Genomic DNA, 23,158 nt, shown 5'->3' with positions numbered 1-23,158 from the left:
GGCAATGAGACTCCTGTATTAAAAATGTGGCTTACTGAACTTATAAACACTCTTCACCTTGAAAAAATAAGATATAGTATGAATGACAATGTAAAAGATTTTGAATTAATCTGGCACCCTTTACTTATATACCTTGGGAAAATATAAAACTTTGTTTACTTGTTTCTCTTCCCTTTTGCCGACAGCCGGGGTATTGGGACCCCTTATGGGTGACTGCGGGTTTTTTTTTTTATTTTTATTTTTATTTATTTATTTTTTTTTAATTTTTTTTTTTTTGTTGGTGTTGTTTAATTATTTGCCTTGTTAGTTTAGAAAAAAAGGAGCATAAGTTATGTTATGTCAATTTGTAAAAACTACAATCATGATACTTGCTCTCAATAAAAATATTTGAAACAAGAAAGTCCGTCTTTTATGTCCAGTAAGGTTTGTTGGTCGTACACAAGGAGACATGTAATAGTCGTGAAAAAATAAAGGAAAAGTAAAATTAAACACAGAAAACAGCTGTTGCTTGGGGGAGCTCGCGACGAGGCTGCCATACTCGGCGCCATCTTGTTTCCATATATGCTTAGAGGTGTATAATCGATTGTGTAGTGATAGGATGTGTGATCCTTAATAGTCTGCAAAGGCTTGGTGTGCATTCCAGAGTGTTCTGGCATTCACACCTACATCCTGGGAGCATGGGAAGAGGTCGTACCTTGTCTTATTGTTTTATGGTAGGATAAACCTATCTATATCTGTTTTAGGCTAAGTGCCTTTTGTTTAGATGAACTGCTGGACTTCCAGACCAGCAGATTTAGGGAAGTCTTTATGGGGTCATACACTGACCACACACACTGACCACACACACACACACACACTTACACAACGCACAGGCAAGGTACTCTTTGTGTGTATGTAGACGTCATATGTTAATGAACCTATGTATATTCATGTAACCTCAATAAAAGAGCAGTGTTACGGGGGAGCAGACGAGAGCAAATGGGGTCGAGCGAAGGAACGGCGTTTGTCCAGTTCTCTCCCGTGCACAAGAAACATAAAGAACTTTGCCTATTCGTGTCTTGCTTTGCTGTGTAATTAAATTATATTGAATAGGTTTAAGCTACAAACCTATCATTAATGTCAATACAGAGCATGAGGGAAACAAATTTTTCAAACCAAGGAGGCTCATCATGAGAGACAAATTGGTCTTTTATTTAAAACCCCAGTAGCACATATTCAGGCCAGCATGTCTCAGCTGCCTCTGTCTTAAAGTCAGGGAACAGTTGATGTGTGGCTGACAGCAACTGCCCTGATGGATATTTAATAGTCACTATGTGGAACTGTCTTCAAAAACGGCGTGAACAAATTAAGGCACGCCGCAATAGGTCAAAATATATAGTAAGACTCAGGCCGCGCTAGCACTCAAGATTTGGTGCCTAAGCAGTTACACTAGGATGAATGTCACAAACTACCAAACACATCTTGTCTTGTGTGTCGCTGATTCCTTGGCATTGTTTGTCTAAATACTGCAACACTTGCTTGTGTGAGCCCGACAAAGCACCCCGTGTGACTTAATGGCTGCAAATATTGGATCTGCTGGGTCCATGACTGGCCAGGTTGTACTGTCATGAGCGAAGTGAGGATGGGCCCAAAGGCAGACACAAAACACAGACTTTTTAAAGTCCTTAAACTAATTTATTTGACAGCAAAGAAAGGCAGACAAAATAAATCCGCTCCTTGATTGTTATATGAGCAAGGTTACACTCTCTGTTGTTAACAAGAATCACAAACCCCCTGGTCTGATCAGTGTGGAAGTCTTTCAAGGATAAGTTTTCATCAGGAGTATCCTGGTGCGTCCTTGATTAAGTGAAGCACATCAAGCTACACTCCTTATATTCCCTTTGACTCCATGCTAGCACTGTTAGCTCATCTATCTTGTTTGCTAGTGACAGAACGTTCCCCAATATAATAGATGGGAGACACAGCTTATACCTCCTTCTCTCTTTAGGCCACCACCGTCTCACTGTCTCCCTCTTCTGTCCTCCGCCCCTGCATCCACAGTATGTTTGTGCTCTCTCGTTTTCTTCGCTACCCTGTTTTACTCGGGCCGCCGAGCCCCTCATTCGGGCTAATGTAGTGACCTCCGGGGTTGCTTTTCAGCGTTTGCTTTTAGAGTTTCCATCGCTGTCTTACCCTAACGGTAACGAAGCACAGGGTTGAGGCGCCGGCTCAACCCCGCGAAACTGTCCGTCGCTCAGGAAGAGTTTGCAGCCATGGAGCGCCTTGGCATTGTACAGCGTTCGAACAGTGCATGGGCCTCTCCGCTTCACATAGTGCCCAAATCGGTCGCTCGGTGGCGGCCATGCGGAGATTTCCGGCGTTGAAATAATGCCACGGAGAATGACCGTTACCCCATCCCCCACATTCAGGATTTTTCGGCCAATCTCGCCGGAACCTCGATTTTTTTCTTAAATTGACTTGGTGCGGGGGTATCACCAGGTTTTGCGCATGCCATTTGGCCTGAAAGGTGCCACCCAGACCTTTCAGCGGCTGATGGACTCCGTTTTGCGCGGGCTGCCGTTCGTTTTTGTTTACCTGGATGATATATTGATGTTGCCCATTTGGGTTGCCTTGTTGGAGCAGCTGGTTTCAGGTCTCTGGCAACCGCTGGCCTTTTTCAGTCGTACGCTCCGGGATGCCGAACGCAAGTACAGTGTTTTTGACAGGGAGTTGCTGGCCCTGCACCTCGCAACACAACATTTTTGTTTTTTCCTCGAGGGTCGCAACTTTACTGCGTACGTTGACCACAAACCTTTGACTTTTGCCATGTCCAAGGTCTCTGACCCATGGAGCGCATGTCAGCAATGCCAGTTGGTGGCCATTTCAGAGTTTACCACAAACATTCAGCATGTGACTGGTAAGTCCAATCCAGTCGCTGACTGTCTCCCACGCGTGTTGGTTTCTCTGGTGTATGTCGGCATCGACTACGCTGCCATGTCCGCTGAACAACGTGCTGACCCGGACATCCTTGCCCTTCAGTCAACGAAAACGGGCCTCTTGCTGGAGGACACCTCTGTGTGGGACGGCGGTCCACACCTGCTTTGCGATGTCTCCACCAGCCGCCCCCGCTCGGTGGTTCCCCTTTCATGGCGTTGTCGTGTTTTTGACTCGGTGCACGCCCTCTCTCATCCCAGCGTCCGGGCCTCGGTCAAGCTGGTCAGCGCCAGGTTCGTTTGGCCGGGCCTTCGCAAAATGGTGAAATAATGGCCGGCAGCTTGTATCCCATCCCAACACTCGAAAATCAACCGGCACACGCAGGCACCCCTCGAACTATTCCGTGTCCCCGGTAGGCGTTTCGATCACGTTCATGTGGACCTGGTTGGTCCCTTGCTGCAGTCACAGGGTTTCACGGACCTTTTGACTGTGGTGGACCGCACGACCAGGTGGCCGGAGGCGGTACCCCTGTGTCCACGACAGCGGTGACAGTGGCCAGAGCATTTTTGTCAACGTGGGTTTCGCGTTTCGGTCCCCCTGCTGACATTACCTCAGACAGGGCCCCCCAGTTTGTTTCTGAGCTTTGGTCTGCCATGGCTGATGGCCTGGGGGTCAAGGTCCACCGCACCACAGCATACCACCCGCAAGCTAACGGGAAGGCCGTGCTCTGGGCTTCCTTAACAGGTGGCGACTGGGTCGACCGTCTTCCGTGGGTTTTACTGGGATTGAGTAGTGCGGTTAAAGAAGACCTCGGGGTCTCCCTCGGCCAGCCCCTCCGGGTCCCCGGGAAATTCTTACCTGAGAGTAGTGATGGTAAATTTGATTCTTTTTACTGAATCGAGTATTAATGAGTCACTCACCAAAGTGAATCAGATTTTTGAGTCATTTGATTCACTGAGTCAGTTGACCAGAGAGTGCCAAAATTTTACATTTTCACTCAAACTTAATTTGTTTCGCTTTTCATGTAAATCCCACTGCTAAGATGAATGATTAAAAAAAAAACCAAAACTATTTTATAGAGAAAAAAGAGCAAAAACATTTCTAAAATTAAGCAACTTCTACGTCTGTGAAGGTTCTCAGTCATCCAGGTCATCGTAGTCAAAGGAGCTTGCAAAGAAAAGCGTCCAGACGCTTTCCTTTGCAAGCTCCTTTGACATTAAGCAACTTCCTATCAAAATTGCTTAATAAACATTTATTTTGTTTATTTGTATTTTATTAGTATTTTCCTTAAGTGTGTCAAATATATATTTTCTCATCTAAATGTCCACTGCGCTGTGAGCCAGGGGGCGGTAATGCGCCTTAACATTGTTTGCCAACCAAGAAGAATAAGAAGCTGTGAGCCAGGAGGGAGGGGGTGAGTGAGTGATTCGTTCGCTCGCTCTATGATTCAGCACAGGAGGGAGGGGGTGAGTGAGTGATTCGTTCGCTCGCTCTTTGATTCAGCACATGAGGAAGGGGGTTAGTGAGTCCTGAGCAGTGTTGGGTAAGTTACTTTAAAATAGTAACTTAGTTACATTACTAGTTACTTCTCTCAAAAGTAACTCAGTTACTTCAAGTTACTCGTTACTTTCAAAGTAACTAGTTACTAGGGAAAGTAACTTTGGTTTTACTCAGAATTCTCTTGTTAATGTGTTTCTTCCATAACTTTGCCAGTCTTCTAGCTTGCTTACTTGCCACAAGTGCACTGTGCCACCTACCAATAGAAAGGATATGATAACGTGCATATTTCCACGAGAGAAATCCCACGCCTGGACCGTCATTGACTGCTGCCATGATTCTAGCCTACGTCACAGAGTCATGTGCGCCTTTTACATCCAACACAAAAACTGCAGTCGTAGTGCTTTCGATTGTACTCAGAACTCAGAAATTCTGCCTTCTGAATAGGAAGATGTAGGTAACACCAGACTGCAGATGAGCTGCATACAGGGCTGGACTGGGAAAGAAAATTGGCCCGGGCATTTTGACTAGAAACTGGCCCACCATTATAGGAAAAATCATAAAGCCTTTGAATGAAAACAAACACTGTTGTGACAGTGATGTTCACTGTTTTGATGGTATATATGCATCAATCTATCAATCGTTTGTTGTAAGATTCAGATAATTATTTTTTAAAAGCTAGACATTTTAAATGAGAATAAGAAAGTAAAGTATTTCTTTGTGCCCCCCATTCCCTGTTAATGCCCTACATGCCCCCTTGGCCACACTTTGCTAGATCCGCACCTGCACAGTTACCAGCTGTCAGCTACCTAAAAAAGGATCCTGGGGTTATTTGTCTCTCAGAAACAGTTCATAACTTCCCTTCAACTCATTCATGTCATCTAAAAGGTAAACCTGTTTCTCCATCACCTGCTCAGCTCTGATGATCCAGTAAGGACATCTCCTGGTTTCATCTTCATGTTTCCCTCTCACCAGATAACCAAACCATATCATGACCAGCAGCTTTTTTTTTACAGCTGTGGCTCCAGCAAACATCAGCTGATACTAGAAATTAATATTAAATAAATTCTAACAGCAGCTGATCAAGCTTAAACGTGCTGCTGTTGTTTAGCGCGACATCCGCTGGTTTCCTCTTTCGGCGCAAAGTGGGCGATAAACAAACAAGAGAGCCGATCAGCTGATCATTGATCAGTTTTCATGATTGAAGTAGAAACGGGAGAGGGAGGGGGGAGAATGAGAGAAGAAGAGGCAGCTGTGCAGCGTAAAGACACAGAATAACTCCAGCTTTGTGCCTTTTTCATTGTAGCTGAATTACGGGACAAACTGTTCCTTTTCACCTCAATAAGAAATAAGTAATATTTTCTCTGAATACCAGACGGGACGGCTGGCAACTCTAATAACTTATGAACAAAATAAGGTTCAACATCATTAACTTCATAGCACCACCCAGCTGTGTAGAAACTCCGTCATGCTAGCTAGCACGCAGTACGGAAAAAGTCAGAATAACGAAAATAAACTCCACCTAAGCTTGGTTTATATCTGACCCAGAGAGACTGCAGGTCATAACTTCTTACCTGAAGTTCAGTTCACACTTGGACCGGCGGCCGCCTCGGGTCTCTTTTCCTTCTGCGTCCCTTTTCCTTCATCCACCTGCTGCCTCCACCACTTGCTAATGTTACTGAATCTGTGGAAACTCCGCGATGCCACCACACGAAGTAACGAGTAACGACCCTATCTAAATCCCAGTAACGAGTAACGCGTTCCTGATTTTGGCATAATAACTAGTTACCGTGCTCGTTACCACAATAATAACGTAGTTACTGTAACGCGTTACTTAATAACGCGTTAGTCCCAACACTGGTCCTGAGTGATTGGTTCGCTCATTGATTCAGCACAGGAGGGAGGGGGTTAGTGAGTGAGTGAGTGAGTGAGTGAGTGATTCGTTCGCTCGCTCTTTGATTCAACACAGGAGGGAGGGGGTGAGCGCGTCCTGAGTGATTCGCTTATGCTTACGATTCAGCACAGGAAGCGAGGGGGTGAGTAGCTCAAATGTGTTGTTAGCATGTTAGCAGCGCGATGCTACTCTGAACCGAGGAGCTATTTTCTTGATGTGAGCTTCTACTCAGGGTTTTTTCTTCCAGTTCAGAGCAGAAATGCTTTTGTTACGAAACTGGCTGTTGTTTTTCCCCCACAATTTTAATTATAAGCTAGATATATTTCTACTAATGGAATTAGTTTGCTAACAGCAACAGGGATGAGTCAGTGAGTCAGTTGGGCTTGTGAATCATGATTCACGAGTCAGTAAAGTGATTCTCAAGTATTGAACGATTCGTTCACGAATCGAACATCACTACATGAGAGCCCCCCCCCCCGTGTTTCGATACCTCTATGTTGCCTTTTCGCCCCCCAAGACACTCATTTCCTGTTCCTGGTCCTGTGCACCACTGCCTGCCTGACACTTTTGTTCTGAGGTCGTTGGACTTTGCTCGTTTCGTTTTCGTCAGGCATGATGCCCATAGGACTGTGTCCACCATATGACGGGCCACACAGCGTTCTTAAACTGGGCGAAAAACATTTCTTTTTGGACTTTGGCGGTTGGCAGGAGGGTGTCTCTGTTGACAGACTTAAGCCTGCACATGTTATGCAAGATGATCAGGTGGTCCCGGCCCAGGACCAGACTGCTTCTTACTGAAACCTGGCTTCATGACACTGGAAATATAGAGCTGATTGAAGCATCACCCACCAATTACACTTTTGAACATTGCATCCATAAAAACAAGAGGGGCAATGTGATTTATAACAACAAATTTTTTTATTGTAAAACTTTGCTACTTGAAAATTATCTGAGTTTTAAATATTTAGTTATGTAGATTTAATAATTCTATTTCGTCGATTTATTCTATAACGTCAGTTTCTCCTGCTGTATTACTGCTTACTATATATCATCCTCCCAGACTGAGACACGGCTTCCTGGAAGAAATTGGTGAGCTATTTTTCTCTTTTCATAAATATTTTATTCATCTGTCAAAATCAAATACAAATTGATTTGTCAATAAGCATCATATCAATGACAGCAAAGCTGAATTTATTCATCAGTGAGTTTTCAAAGTGTACACTACTGTAATTATGTGATGAAATGATGGACACATTCTGTAGTACCATTTATCAAATGATTGACCACATTGCCCCTGTCAAAACTATTAATGAATGTGGTTCATCAAAAGCACCCTAGAGAAACAATGTAAAGGTAAACGTGGTAAACAGACACTGCTGGAGATCCTACAGAATGATGCAATAATCATCATCATCATCATCATAAATTAATAAAAAAAAGAAATAATGCACTTTACTTCTCCAACAATGGAATCAAATCAGCCAGACAATCCTACATCTCCCAATTGATCAATAAAATCCAGTCTATTCCATTTTTTTGTCTTCATCCACTGATAAACTGTTTAATGCCTCCAAAAACATACCAACTGAATTTCTTTCAACAAATAGGTGTGATGAATTGGTGTCTTGTGTAATATCTTAGCCTCTCATAGTAATCTATCTAGCACTCCCTCACATAATGATCTAATTACTGCCACAGGCTCAATGCTCACATTCTAACCTGTAAATCCTAAAGAAGCAGTCATTCATCAAGTCTTATACCTCTTTACTCAACCCCATCCCCATCTGTATTTCACTGTTTTAAAAATAATTTCAACAGCTCAACAGTTTTTATTTTTCAATTCGCAATTTTAGTTCTGCACAAATGAAAAATTCAATCAGTTGTGTCAGTCCTCGGTCCATTACATTACACAGTATTACTTATCACTTTCCTCAGATGATAAAAAATCCATCCACAAATTAATAAGCTGCACTAATGACATCAACTGCTGGATGTCTCAACACTTCTTAAAAGTAAGTAGATACAAGATAGAGACGAGACAAAACTTCTACAGTACTTGTTGTTGATCCAAAAAGTCAGAGAAAGAATATCTGTTCATATTTATCACATCAATAAGGTTACCAGAGCTGCTAAAATGTGCTAGCATCACTACAGCCATAGTTTATAAATTGAAAATGGACATACTGAACCGTCATAATTAACATGGTAAAACATTTCTTTTAAAATGATTCACATTTTTATGACTTATCACACAGTATCAAGGGAATACCGGGTATTTTGTCATTTTAAAGAAAACTGAATACAGAATACACCTTAAATTTGTATATGTTCCATATATACCATACTTACCTAATCCAAGGCAGGATACTCTGAGCCCTGATTTACCAAGATTTCTGTTAACAAAGAAGAAATAATAAGCAGTAGGAATAGATTTATTTACCATAAAAACTGTAACAAAATACATACATGAACACTTTGAAACTCAAGATTCAAGATAGATTCAAGATTCTTTATTTGTCACATGCATAGTTATACAAGTACAACATGCAGTGAAATGTATCCTGACACACTCCTCGACTGTGCAAAAGGGGAGAGAAGAACATTATATACATTAAGTGAATATATACATGGGGGGCACTATGTGCAGTAAGTGGCATTGAGTGCAGCAAGTGGGTGAATTATGTACATTAAATGAATTAAATAAAATAGACAATCTGAACTATTTAAATTAAAAATATGAAATGTACATTGTGCCTGTGGGTGTCTAGAAGAGAGTCTCAGTCACTTATGGATGCTGTAAGAGGGCGTGTGTGTGTGTGTGTGTGTGTGTGTGTGTGTGTGTGTGTGTGTGTGTGTGTGTGTGTGTGTGATAGAAGCTCAAGAGGAGCTTGAACTTCTATCTCAAGCTTCTAACTTGAGCTTCCTATCTCTTGAACTCTTTTAATTACAGGAAATGTCTGTTGAATTTCCATTATTTTAAAGTGTTATTTTAAAAGTTCCCAAAGAAGCAAAAATACTGAGAATACAGAAAAGGCAGCATCTGTTACCTTAGAACAGGGTATGAAGCTGTCCAGTTGGATACTGTCTGAGCTGTGCCAATATGCTCTGTCACAGTTTCACTCATGTTAAATGAGCAACTTATTCTATTGAAAGCATGAGAGTGGTGATCACTGACCAAGTGCATGAGAAAAAAAATGTATATTTTATGTATATAAAAAAAGTTTGGTAACATTTCCTATTACAGCTCAATAATAAAGTGGCAATAGTACACACACACACACACACACACACACACACACACACACACACACACAATGCACAAGAATGTCATAATCTGGTAGTTTCTAAATTATTACCACTCAATTACCTGGTAGTTTCTGTGTAATAAGTGGAAAACAGAGCTGCAAAATGCAAAACTGACGGTTTCTATTTAATAACATATTAATATTTATTAGAGATGGACCGATCCGATATTACGTATCGGTATTGGTCCGATACTGACCTAAATTACTGGATCGGATATCGGAGAAAAATAAAAAATGTAATCCGATCCATTAAATATCACGAAAGCTCCTCACAAAACTTGCAACACGCCGTAACTCGCCTCAGAACGTTAGCACGTCGGAGCAGTATGCATCACGTGATAGAGCGGCTGTGGCATGCGGGACCTGTCGGTGGTCTGGATAGCATGTGGAGCTTCGCTAGCAACCCGGCATTTCATCTCCGACAAAGTTATCCCAAGAGAAGTAAAGCAAGTGTGTAAGTCCATCTCTGAATGTTTGTAAAGTATTCCTGCGTTAAGCTTAACAAACGATATATGGAGCGACTGCCTCTTCTTGCTGCTACTTCAATCATGAAATTGCTTAATGATCAGCTGATCGGCTTTTCTGTTGCGAGTCCGTCTGTCTTGTTTGTTTTTGGCCCACTTTGCACCAGAAAGAGGAAACCAGCGGATAAACAACAGCAGCACGTTTAAGCTGTTGTTAGAATTTGTTTAATATTACTTTCTACACCAGGATCTTTTTCTACGTAGCTGACGCTGGTAACTGTGCAGGGGCGGATCTAAACTGTGTATCTGCGGATACACAGTTTAGCCAGGGGGGCCGATAGGGCATTAACAGGGAAAAGGAGGCACAAAGACATACTTTTCTTTCTTATTCTCATTTAAAATGTCTAGCTTTTAATAAATAATTATCTGACACCCAAAGTTTTAATTTGATGCAAAATGAATAGAAGTCCATTACTGTATATAGTAACTATTAAGTCTAATATATATACCCTAGTAAGCTATAGTACTTTTTCCTTTGGGAAGGTACCATCTGTGCAGTCTGCAATTTTGTTGAAGAAAGATGTTGAATCTATTTAATATTTTAATATATTGAAAAATAATTTATTTCTGTGCATTTTTTTCCACACTGCATCAAATTAAGGTTGATTACGTCGATTAAGCATCATGAGGTAGAGGGTGGTTCCCTATTTTTTATTTATTTATTTTTGTTGTTGCTGGGAGTTGGAACCCTATTAGTTAGGTTGCTTAATATTTACGCTAAGTACTCTTTAAAATACCAGAATAGGGAAGATGGTGTAGGTTTAAGTTTATTAGATTGATCAGTATTGCTGAACTATGAAATATTTTTTTTTGCATACAGGTATAACAGAATAGCTTTAGTGTAGTTGTTGTTTTAAACTTGAGTATGAACTTATACAAAATGCAGCAAGATATTTTAAAAAACAGTTTTGTTGATTCAAACACACTATATCGGATTCATATTGGTATCGGCAGATATCCAAATTTATGATATCGGTATCGGACATAAAAAAGTGGTATCGTGCCATCTCTAATATTTATTGAAGCAACCTAAAAAGTGTGCATTATTACCTATAAAAAACCTGTGGTAGTTTCTCTTTAATCAGCATAGTTGGAAACAGCCTGCAAAGAGCCGGCTGCCAGTAATTGGCAGTAGGGGTGGGTTTAGAAAATCAGTTTTCCAATTCAAATCGATTTTAGCTTAAATAACGCAATATTGATTAATTAAATCCTGAATCGATTTTTAAATATAAATATATTTTGCCAGAAACCCAACAATCTCAGGTTAAAGCTCACAAAACTATTTCAGCAACAACCAAACAGCTAAAACAGCAAATGAGAGCAGGTAAATGGATTTCGCACAAAGATGTAAACACAAAGCGTGGATCATTCACCTGATGGCACGTACGCAGACCTGCCATCAGGTCTGAAAGCTGACATCTCACAGATTCTGATGCTGCATGTTTGGTCATAGTGATGGGATTTCCGGCTCTTATTAGAGAACCGGCTCTTTCGGCTCGGCTCACTAAAAAGAGCCGGGTCTTTCGGCTCAGAACCGGCTCTTCAGGTTGTCTTGTTGCTTTAATTAATTTATTATTAACAATAATATAAAATTATGCACAAAAGTAATTACTAATGTAAAAAAAAAGTGGTTTTATTTATATATGTTTATATATATGCAGTGGCCCCTAGAGACAAAGCACGTACAAATTCCAAAACACTAACAAACTCCAAAACACATTTCTAGCATTAACTGAACTTCCAAAACAGAGCTACCTAGATCACTTAAATCAGCAGTCCCCAACCCCCGGGCCTCGGACCGGTTCTGGTCCGTGAGTCGTTTGGTACCAGGCCGCGAGAGTTGAGGCTCAGGTGTGAAATGTATGGTTTTCAGGGTTTTTATCGGTTTTCAGCGTTATTGTCACAACGGGACTGAACGGACTCACGCGCAGGCTCTAGGTCTTGAAAGCACAAGAGTCTTTATTATGATACACCAGGTGATTATTTACAAAAGTGAGGGGAAAGCCGGGCTCCGGGGGTCCACACACGAACGGGAAAGACGCCGATAGTCACACACACACACACACACACACACACACACACACACACACACACACACACTCCGTCCATTCCTCTTCACACTCCACTCACTCGGGTAACACAGGGGTAGGTCCAGGGAATCTGTACACAGAGACACGAAGGGATAGTAAGGTAAATCGCTGTGAAAACACTTCAGAGCTGGGGTTACACTGACGAGGGTCGGCTTTTTTTCGGTACCGGTACTAGTTTTATTTTGTTGTATTTATCCGCGACACCTTAAAGGTCGGTCCGTGAAAATATTGTCGGGCATAAACCGGTCCGTGGCGCAAAAAAGGTTGGGGACCGCTGACTTAAATTACACAATTGAAAGCATATGTGTATTGTTTGTGTATTTATACACAAGCACTCATATATATTCAAATAATTTTTAAAAAATGTTCATTTACCTGTTACTACCACACACCAAATCCGGTCGTTGGTACTTGCTGGCTTGTGTAGCCACTAGGTAACAAAAGCTCAACACTGCGCCTAGCATCCTGGAGCACTTCTTTTGTGTTTTGCACGTGTTTTGAGTTTTTATGTGCTTCTGAGTTTTTACGTGTTTTTGAGTTTGTACGTGCTTCGAAGTGCGTACGTGTTTGTAAGTGCTTTGTCTCTAGGGGCCACCGTAAATATACTTTTATTTATTCACTCCACATAAAATGTAATAAATAAATCATATAATACAAAAACCAACTATTCACATTTCAACTTTTAACTATTTACATTTTCAGCTTTTTCCTTTTAAACAAATTTAAAGTGAAACACAAAACACAAAATGCTGCAAACCACAACACAATTAAATATAAATTAAAATATGAAAACAAAAAGAACATGCATATTCTCTGTCATATGAGCCTGCATGAATAAACTTTCTGAATCCTTTATCATCTGCAACTGAAAATAGTTGTGGATGATTACTATACCTTTCTAATGTGACGTTGGTGTCCCTGGCTCTCTTTCTCTCTCTTTCCCTCCCGCTCTGTTCCTGTGCTACTGCCAGTGTAACTACCGCCCCTCCCCCTCTTCCCAGCACAAAACACAAGACTCGCGTGTGGAGTGAAGCGGAAAAAAGTGCGAGAGAGGATGAGAGAAGGAATAAGAAAAAAACCCCACAGCTCACGATAAGGAGCCGACTCACGTCGTTCACGTCAAAGACCCGGCTCTAAGAGCCATTTTGTTTGCGACCGACACATCACTATTTTGTCAGTCTCCAATCAAAATTCACTGAACCAGCAACAAATGAAGATCAAAACTGCGCTTCACATTTGATAAACATCCTCATTAATTCCCTCTTACGTTTGTTGTTTTGCTTCCACCATAATAAAATCGATGATAGCCAGACCTAGATGGCAGACTGCTGCCTTCTGGGAGTCTGGACTTTCTATTTTATCCCTGGATAAAGACAAAAAAGAAGTGGGGCACCATCTGCTTGTATAAACCAATCGATTATAACTCTAAATTTGGAATCAAACCCACATTCTACATACTGTTGTATGAATGCAAGGTAAGAAAAAAACGTTTTTATTCCTTAAGTTATATTTAGGACAGTTTCTCTGGTAGTCATTAACTTATGCCACATACTATCAACTTACACCACTAATGCTAGAATAGCTAACAGCAGTTGAGTACCTAACATTAGCTTAACTAATCATACGTACAGTAGTTATAAAAGCTAAGGTTATATAAAGGTAAGGTTGTCATGAAATAAGATGACTATTATTATTGTAAATATGGAGAGAGGACTAGACGTGATCAGTTCTACTTTTGAAAAAAGATCTCAGATGTTGTCCCTGAGATCTACTGGAGTTACTAGTCTATCTTGGGGGTCACTGCACGAGTGCGATAACTACCACTGGCACAACTGTTTCCTTTACCCCCCACATCTTCTTAAGCTCTTTTCTGAGTCCTTGGTACTTCTCCAGCTTCCCATGTTCCTTCTTCCTGAAGTTTCTGTCATTCTGTATCACTACTCTATTTTAACTATGGATGTTTTCCTCTGCTTGTCCACCACTACTATGTCCGTTTGGTTAGCAATCACCAGTTTGTCCATTTCATGCATTCTTGACTACCCTAGGCGGTGTCTCCCATTTTGATCTAGGGACTTCCAGGCTATACCCGGCACAGATGTTCCCAGGATGTGGTCATACGTGGAATCCATACATGGCATTCAATGTATGCCCTGCTTGTGTGATCCACACAAATATGTGGTCACAATTTTGAGTTAAGTGGTGTGATATATGGAGATTATTATGCATGTTTTATGTTGCTGGTTTATTGGTGGAATTTAAGTCCACAATGTCATGCAAGTACTCTGTTGCCAGGAGAGTCTATAACACTTTGGACAGTAGGGGGCAGCAGTGTGCTTTGGGAACTAGCGATGTGCGATACCACTGATTTCTTTTCCGATACGATACCAAGAAAAATTCAGGGTGGTATCGACGATACTGATCCGATACAGATACTTTGTACAAAAAACTTAATGTTTCATTGTATTTCATATATAATTGTATTATGTAATTGTAATAATAATATAGCTTCATAATGATTACAGGACATCAGACTACTTGTTCTTATTGCTTAATATTGCAGCACCCTCTCCTATCCCTCTCCTCCTCTTCAGTTGGCCTCAACATACGCTCATCATATTCTGTGATATGATTTACTGTGAGGTGTTTAACAAGGTTAGTGGTGTTGCCACAACACCTCACTGTCTTGCCACATGTATCGCAAACTGCGTTTTGACTGTTTGTGGAGGTAAAATACGTCCACACAGGACTCCGTTCACGCTCAGTCATTGTTGTGAGTGTGCACGCCAGGGGCTGCCTGCAACACATTTATACAGCTGTATATGTATGACTATGAAAGGCGTAAGAGGAAGTAGTTCCTTCCAATTTAGACGATCCAAATGATATAGTTTCTTTCCATTGGGCTCCTGTTAATTATAAACTACAAATTTACCCCAAAGTACTAAAATATTGATATTTTAATATGAGAATCGATTCTAGAACATAAATTACTGGTATCGGAAGAATCGATATTTCAGTATCGATCCACACACCACTATTGGGAACTGAGTCGGGTGCATAGCTGCCATAAGCTTATCATTCTGGCTAGACTGACCAGGCCAACAGCAGCGTGTCTCCTGTGTTCACTTTCTCTCCTGTTTTACAGGTCAGTAATGTGGTCAAAACCATAAAGAAATACACAGCTGGACACTGTGATACTTATTCTTTCATGACATAAGACGGCTGTGTGATATGTGATATATGTCACTTTCGCTATGCAAACTACTTTAGCTCTGTGGAATGTAATAGCTAAGCTGTATGCCTGGGTAATGCTAGCAAGCTGTTGCAACTGCGCTCGTCTCCATATAATAATAAGACGCACCAATCCGGCTGGGTTTACAGTTCCTGATAAACTTGTAGTTTTGTGTCCATGACAAATGTTTTGTATAACGTGTCTGTAAAGTGTTCCGGGCCAGCCTGAAGTCATGTGGAAACTTGCTGTTTCAATGTTAGAATCTAACTAGCCTGAAAAATACATATAAAGCAAAAGAGCTACAGCTAACAAAAATGCTGGCAAGGACAAGAAGTGCAGTAATGTTGAAGGTAAAGTTTCCTTTCTATGATAAGACACAACGTTGATGATGTGAATTATTTTATTTATCAGTTTTAAGGGGAAAGAGGTGCATTTGTCATTTGTTTCATTCATTTCAAGCTTTTGTTGTTTTATGCCAGTAGTGTGGCTTAATATTGAAATGCACTGGTGGAAAACGAGCTATTTGAGGGAATGAGCAGTTCTGGTGAAATTGAGTTACAAAAAGAGTGGAGAACATATGCTTGTGTTGTATGAATAAATTCTGGCAAGACTGACCAGGCAAATGACAGCATGTCTCCTGTGTTCACTTTCTCTCTTGTTTTACAGGATTGTATTCTGGCTGACGCCCACCATAGTGGGGCCAGTAACACTTGCTAGCACCTGGCACAATGCTATTATGTGCTGGATTGTCTCAGAGGCATCTTTACACAGCCTGCACTTGGGCTCTTGTCTGGTGCTGTAGACCCCATTCTCAATGGATCTTGTGTTGCCATGATTAGCGCCTCTGTGCTGCTGAGGTCAGCTGCCATCTTCCTAGTGGATTCATAGATGTTTGTTGTCTCAGTCTGGACCGTGGTACTGACACTGACTAGTCCTGGTCTCCTTTCTTCCACTTAGCGTACAGTCTCAGGGTGGTGGACTTGGGGTGAAACCCTCCATGCATGGTCAGGAGCTTCCTTGTCTTGATGTCAGTGGCTTCCATCTCCTCACCAGCTTATTATCCCAACAGGGTACCTGGTCACAGGCAGGGCGTAGGTGTTGATAGCCCGGATCTCTTTCGTTTCATTCAGCTTACTCCTCAGGACTTGTCTAAGTATGTGCCGGTACTCGGTGGCTGCAGCTTTCCTAGCGGCCTCCTAATGGTTCCCATTTGCCTGTGTGATTCCCAGATACTTGTAACTGTCCTCAGTGTATGCAATGTTGCTTCTAGTAGTTCGATCCCCTCAGTTCTGACTACCTTCCCTCTCTCGTTACCATCTGACTACACTTCTCCAGTCCGAATGACATTCCAATGTCATTGCTGTAGATCTTTGTGGTGTGGATCAGTGAATCAATGTCTCATTTACTCTTGGCATACAGCTTGATGTCATCCATGTACAGGAGTTTGCTGACAATTGGTCCATTCCGTATGTCTGTGAAGGTTCTCAGTCATCCAGGTCATAGTAGTCTAAGGAGCTTGGAAAGAAAAGCGTCTGGACTTCTTTAAGTTGCTTGAAGACATTTCACCTCTCATCTGGGAAGCTTCTTCAGTTCTAGGGTCAAATGGTGGAGAGTCCCAGGTGAGCTCATTGTGAAACCTAGCCCAGGATGCCTTAACGCCCACTCACATCCTGGGCCATCTGACCTCAGGAAATCACATGATAGGGTGGGGCTAGGTTTGACAATGAGCTTACCTGAAACCTTGGCTGATTGTGACCTACACCCATTTTCACACCTTGGCTCATGTGATTAGGTAGAGGATCATTAGGGGGTCCATTGTCCCTCTTGGTGGGTTACTCCCACAGAGCTTAAATCTGGGACTCTCCACCATTTGACCTTAGAACTGAAGAAGCTTCTCGGATGAGAGGTGAAACGTCTTCAAGCAACTTAAACAAGTCCAGACGCTTTTCTTTGCAAGCTCCTTAGGTCCATTCCGTACTTGGTATTTGTAGCCTGTTTTGTAAAGGATCTCACTGAGGGGGTTCAGGCCTATGTAGAACAACAGTGGAAACAGAGCATCTCCTTAGTAGATCCCTCGCTTGATGCTATCTTGTGATATTGGGTTGAACTTAGCCTCCAGTGTTCTATACCACATCCCCATCGAGTTCCTGATTAAGGCTCTTAAGGTTCTATTGATCTTGTACAGATTGAGGCATTCCAGGATTCAGGTGTGGGGCATCAAGTCATAGGGCTTCTTGTAGTCTCAGGTGTAGCTGGTGTTTGCTTCACTGGTATTCCTACAAATTCCTTTCTGTGCTCCGCTCATGTATTTGGCCATGTGCCTGTTAATCTTAGCTGCTATGATGCCTGACAGGAGCTTCCATGTGGTACTGAGGCAGGTTATTGGCCGGTAGTTAGATGGGACTAGTCTCTCTGGGGATCCTTGAGGATCAGGACTGTCCAGCCTTTGGTTAGCCATTCTCGCTGTCTCTCATTGACTAACAGTGGGTTCATTTGTCCTGCCAGATGCTCATGGATTGCAGTCAGCTTCTTCAGCCAGTAGGCATGAATCATGTTGGGGCCTGGTGCTGACCAACTCATGCTATGAGACCCTCTCTTGGATATCTGCCACTGTGATGGTTACTGGACCCTGTTCGGGGAGGTTGCTGTTGTCTGCTCTTAGGTCCTCTAGCCACTGAGCATTGCCAATATGGATTGGGTCCTTCTCCCATATGCTGTTCCAGTATTGCTCAGTATCCAGCCTTGGTGGTGCTGTTCTCATGTTGTCAGCTTATTTAATTCATTTCAATTCAATTTTAATTGTACAGCACCAAATCATAACAACAGTTGCCTCAAGGCGCTTTTATGGTGAGGTAGGCCCTACAATAATGCATGCAGAGAAAAAAACAACAATTAAATGACCCCCTATCAGCAAGCACATTGGCGAGAGTGGGAAGGAAATACTCCCTTTTAACAAGAAGAAACCTCCGACAGAACCAGGCTCAGGGAGAGGCAGCCATCTGCCGTGACCGGTTGGGGTGAGAGAAGGAAGACAGGATAAAAGACATGCTGTGGAAGAGAGCCATCCAAGTACACCTTGGATGGTTCTGTGGAGAACAGCTGGTTTATTCTCCTGCCTTCTCTTTCTCAGGTATACCTATTCAAGCGGCTAGCCAAGTTGTGAGTCTTTGTTTGGCATATAAAACATATACACAAAACACACTTTAGTGAGTGAAAATTTTGGAACATATAATGAAAAATATATAGTAATGATATTAGAAAGGAACTTGTGAAATCCTCTACTATGATGCAGGTACTATATGTTCTCGTATACAAAGTTTTTATTAGAAAAGGTTTATCCCCTAATGGGAAGTGGACAGCATCGGGTCAAAGAGTGTTGAGTGTGCACTTATTTTTTAGACAATGGATGGTTAACAACTTTAATATACATACATGTGAATACATGTTGCTATATAAACATACAAGGAGTTCCATATGTAAGCGCCTTGAGGCAACTGTTGTTGTGATTTAGCACTATATAAATAAAACTGAATTGAAATGAATTGGTATTTATCTTCTGTTTATATAGATAACATCTGGCGTCCCTATTTTCTTATTTTTCTCAACTTGATTAGGTATATCAATTTACCAACAGCAAGAATAGGCCAAATAATATTACAACATATGTGTACTTGTATGTAAAGTATACCTGCTCACCAAAACAGTTTACAATAATTGAATAATGTTAAACAACCTTTACAATAATCCGGTGATCAATAATAAGTTTATTGTCTACCTTTATAGTGGTAGTATAAGAAACTAACAGTATCTCTTCTAAATTATCTGTAAGTGTATCTTACCTGTAAATCATGCCAGTGGTGTAAGACACACTGTCCCTAAGTGAAATGTGGTTCATCCTAAGGAAGTCCTCGAGATTTTTGAGCTGAGCAGCTGCACGAACTTCTCTCAGGCGCTGATAATCTGCTACGTGGCGACTGCGCTGTTGCTTTTCTTCCTGCTCCATTGCTTGCTCTGACAACAAACAGCTTAGGCCACTGTGCACACTCTCACTCATTGATGACAGGGAAAGTATCTTGCCAGACACTCCAGTTCCACTGCTGATGCTACCGCTTCGATAAATTCCATTACTGTCTCGACCTCCAGGTGCCACCCCTCCACTGGTCCCAGGTTTGGGCATCTAGAAGTAAGAGGACAACTTTTTTAAAAATTAAACAAGAGTCCAAAAACCCTGTATTAAGTACATCATCATACATTTAGTAAACTGTAGCACACCCACATGCATATAAGTTTGTAATACAATCACAGCTTTTTTTTCTTGGTATCTACTCAATCTATGCTGCTTTCAATATTCAAGTGCTAAAACTGAATAATTCATGGGTGAGTGGGGATAAAGGTGTGTTGGATTTAAAAAAAAAAGAAAGAAAGAAAAACCTATGTCAGCCAGTTTTTCTCAGTCAGTTTCATGCAGTGTTTCAAGTGTTGAAATATGGAGTTCAGAATGTGTGTATTAACTGTTGAGGTCAATAAATTTATATTTCTATTTTATTTATATAGCACCAAATCACAACAAAAGGCGTTTCAAGGCACTAATAACTGCCATTTTCCCAGAAAAATTCTCATATTATAAATGACTGGGGAAATTTACTATGTTTTGTAGGCAGATATATTTGTGGTTTCACTGGAATGGCACTGCACAAATAGACATTTGTGATCCATCGCTGAACAAAATTTAACCTACTGTAAGCTTGTTTTCTTCCATTTAGGTGTTAGCACTCTTTTTGCTTTTGCTTTTCTGTATCCAAACCCTGTTTCATTCAGCCCATTTCTTTTAGTTCCATCAAAAACACTGTCTACAGTTTTCCCCAATTATATTTCATTTATATTGCTGTGCAGTTTCTACTTTCAATTCGTCTTGCTTTCAATTTTCTGTCCAGTTTCACTCCTTCTTCAAAGTCTCTTCAGGTATCCTTTCACTCCACTCAAGCTGACTTCAAGCTAAAGCACTGGAGGGTTTTGTGACTGGCCTCCTTGCTGGCCCTCACAGCACTTCATAACCACCACTGGGCTCCCAGTTGCCCCCCTCAACTAGTTATCCTTTTTAATTAAAATTATGTTTCTGAGATTTTTATTTATATTTACACAGCACCCCACTCCCAAAATTGGGATTGCAGCTAAGATAATCATGTTGTTTTGTAAATGTGAAACCAAGAAACACAAAGACAAGCTGACAACAAACTGTTCGGCATATTCCTTGTGCTGCTGAGACTCCAGAGTGACCACGCCAAAAGAAGACACTATTCAAAAAAGATGTAACTCATAAATGAGGAGTGTTTTATCATGATATATTTCCAAGCTCTAGAAATCAAATTTTACTCAAAGAGAGGGTATCAAGCTTGCAACTGTTAACTTCATGAACCCACACAAAGTAAAATTTAGCTGTACAATACTTGAGTACAACTCAATCCAACCTTTACAATATACATACCATACAAATAAAAGAAACAGTATCATCTTTGCCCTCTCAATTTTTTAAAAACCTCTGACCTACATCAGAAAATCCTCAGTCACTCAATAATTTAAAAGCCTCTCTCCTCATGGTAATGATGATGGAACACGTAGAGGCTATTGTATTTTATTGTAGAGGCTACATAATGCAACATTGTGGAGCGTAAGTTTTTTTCTCTCCCTCTCATTATCAGTGTATCCAAAACAATACTTACCCGAGATGTTGGTGTTCGGCTGATATAGGGATTCTGGACTACGCTGCTCATGGTAGAGATTGTGATTAGCAGATATAGCAGTATGTTGTAGTCAGCCTAATGCTAGCAGTTTCTGGACTGCTTTAAAAGTAGTTACTGAACAAGTTAATATGGCTTATCTACTCCCTCCTACTTGGTCACGTGGCACACAGAGCCCTATAACCAAGCCTGTCTGCACTGCAGTGGGCAAAAAATAATCTCACAAGTAAATTATTTAATAGCACTAAAACAAGCATCTACACTAAAAGCTTGTGATTGCCTAACAGGAAAGCATACTAAGGCCCTGAAATTTTGCTTGTCTCTACAGTAATGTGTCTGGTTTTTTTAATTATTATTATTATTTTTTATTTTTTATTTTTTTTGTGTCCCGTTTGGATCTTTAGCCATCAGAATTGTTGTCTTAAGGCCAAGAAAGATGCCAAGCGGATTTATTTTACCAAGTGGATCATCATGGCCTTGCCATATTGGTCCATTTGATTGACCTTTATTATAATTATGAATTTATTTTATTTTCAGTTGCTACAAACGGGACAGACATGACTGGGGGATAGGACAGGGAGAAAGAATGAAAGAAAGAGAGGGAGAGAAAGAAAACCAAAGGGGAGAAGAGACGGTGAGAAGGGGGGGAAGAAAGAAAAAAACAAACAAACACCTGGGTCACCTGTATGGAGAAAAAAAACAGAAGAGAAAGCAAACAACAAAGAGCAACATAATAAAAAAAAACGGCACCATCACAATAAACTAGCTAGCAGTAGATATCAGTAGATACTAAATAATAAACGATATTGTGCAGCACGCAAGATAGACAGCGCACAATGTGCTTTGAGGCAGCAGCCAAGAAAGCTGTAGTCCGCGTCTGTGAATACCCGTGTGTACACCTGTGTGCATACCTGTGTGGATCAGCATGCTTGCATTCCAAAGGTTTCTCCATGTAACGATCTGCTAGGGAGTGTGGGGAGCCACAGCCCCGTCATCCAGGGTATGAAGCAGGTATGGAGGAGATCAAAACTCCAGACATCCAGAGGCCCCCAGAACACAAGAGACCAAGGAAGACCAACAGAGGGGCAGCCGCGCCACTGTCCCAGTAAGAGCTGAGGAGAGTCCCAGATGAGGGCTCACTCAGCAGCCGCGGAGCAGAAGCCAGGGGGAGTTGCAGTGACGTGTCCGTGAGCTCCGCCGGCAGCCAGCTGTGCCTGAGTGACCAAGCCCCAGGCCGAGAGGCCGGGGGCACCCCACCTCCGAAGTGGCCCGAGCGAGCCCCAGGCTCCAGGCCCCGATAAGCGGCCGCCAAGGAGTGAGCCGGTGTGTACCCGGACGCCCACCCCCAGACACAAAGAACCACCAATGCACCGACACCTGAGGGAGTCCGCCACTGGCAGGGGAAGTGGTGGTGGGTGGAGATAGGCCTCCAAACCTTGGAGGGCCTGAGATGTCCCCAGAGAGGTGGCGTCTGATACCCAACCTGACATATAGACACAGACATACAGGCACACACAGACACAAACCTCCTCTGCACCCTGGTGACATACCCCTACTCCAAGGCCCTGCATGTGTGGGTGGTTGTGGTGGAGCGGGGAGAGGGAGGCAGCTGGAGATGGGGAGGGAAGGAAGGGAGGGGCAGGTGACCCCTCCCTGGGGCCAGCTCCCCCGCTGACCCCAGTAGGCACTCCCATACTCCGCGACCCGCCAGGGAAAGGGGGCCCAGGCCCATCCAGACCGGGGCCCAGCGCAGCAGCGCCCCCCAGCCCCACAGAGCCCGGGACAGTCCACCCAACCCCACCACAGAAAAAACTGCACCCACCCCACCATCCACTCAGCTTCCAGACTACATGAGACAATAGACGCCCAGGCTGAGATCTTCCTCCACCTCTCCTGTATCTCCTCCTCCAGCAGAGAGTTCCTGAGGAGAGGAAAGCTCCTGCAAGGTGTGACAATCTCCCCCACCAG

At 42.2% G+C, this 23,158-nt stretch overlaps 1 protein-coding gene across 1 annotated transcript in view; it reads right to left on the bottom strand.

Annotated features, from left to right (window-relative positions):
* Window positions 1–21,329, bottom strand: part of LOC113013133 (voltage-gated potassium channel subunit beta-2-like) — a 280,115-nt gene extending 258,786 nt beyond the window's left edge. Inside the window, exons 1-3 of the mRNA XM_026153786.2 lie at window positions 21,173–21,329; window positions 19,292–19,629; window positions 8,654–8,697 (exon numbers count right to left, since the gene is read on the bottom strand). Of these exons, the coding sequence (XP_026009571.1) occupies window positions 8,654–8,697; window positions 19,292–19,629; window positions 21,173–21,223 (433 nt within the window). The 5' untranslated portion in view covers window positions 21,224–21,329. The remainder of the gene's footprint in view (window positions 1–8,653; window positions 8,698–19,291; window positions 19,630–21,172) is intronic.
* Window positions 21,330–23,158: the final 1,829 nt, after the last annotated feature.

This window comes from Astatotilapia calliptera, chromosome 20 (assembly GCF_964374335.1).
Source record: "Astatotilapia calliptera chromosome 20, fAstCal68.1, whole genome shotgun sequence".
Classification (NCBI taxonomy): Eukaryota; Metazoa; Chordata; class Actinopteri; order Cichliformes; family Cichlidae; genus Astatotilapia; species Astatotilapia calliptera.
This window is presented reverse-complemented; position numbering and strand designations above follow the sequence as displayed.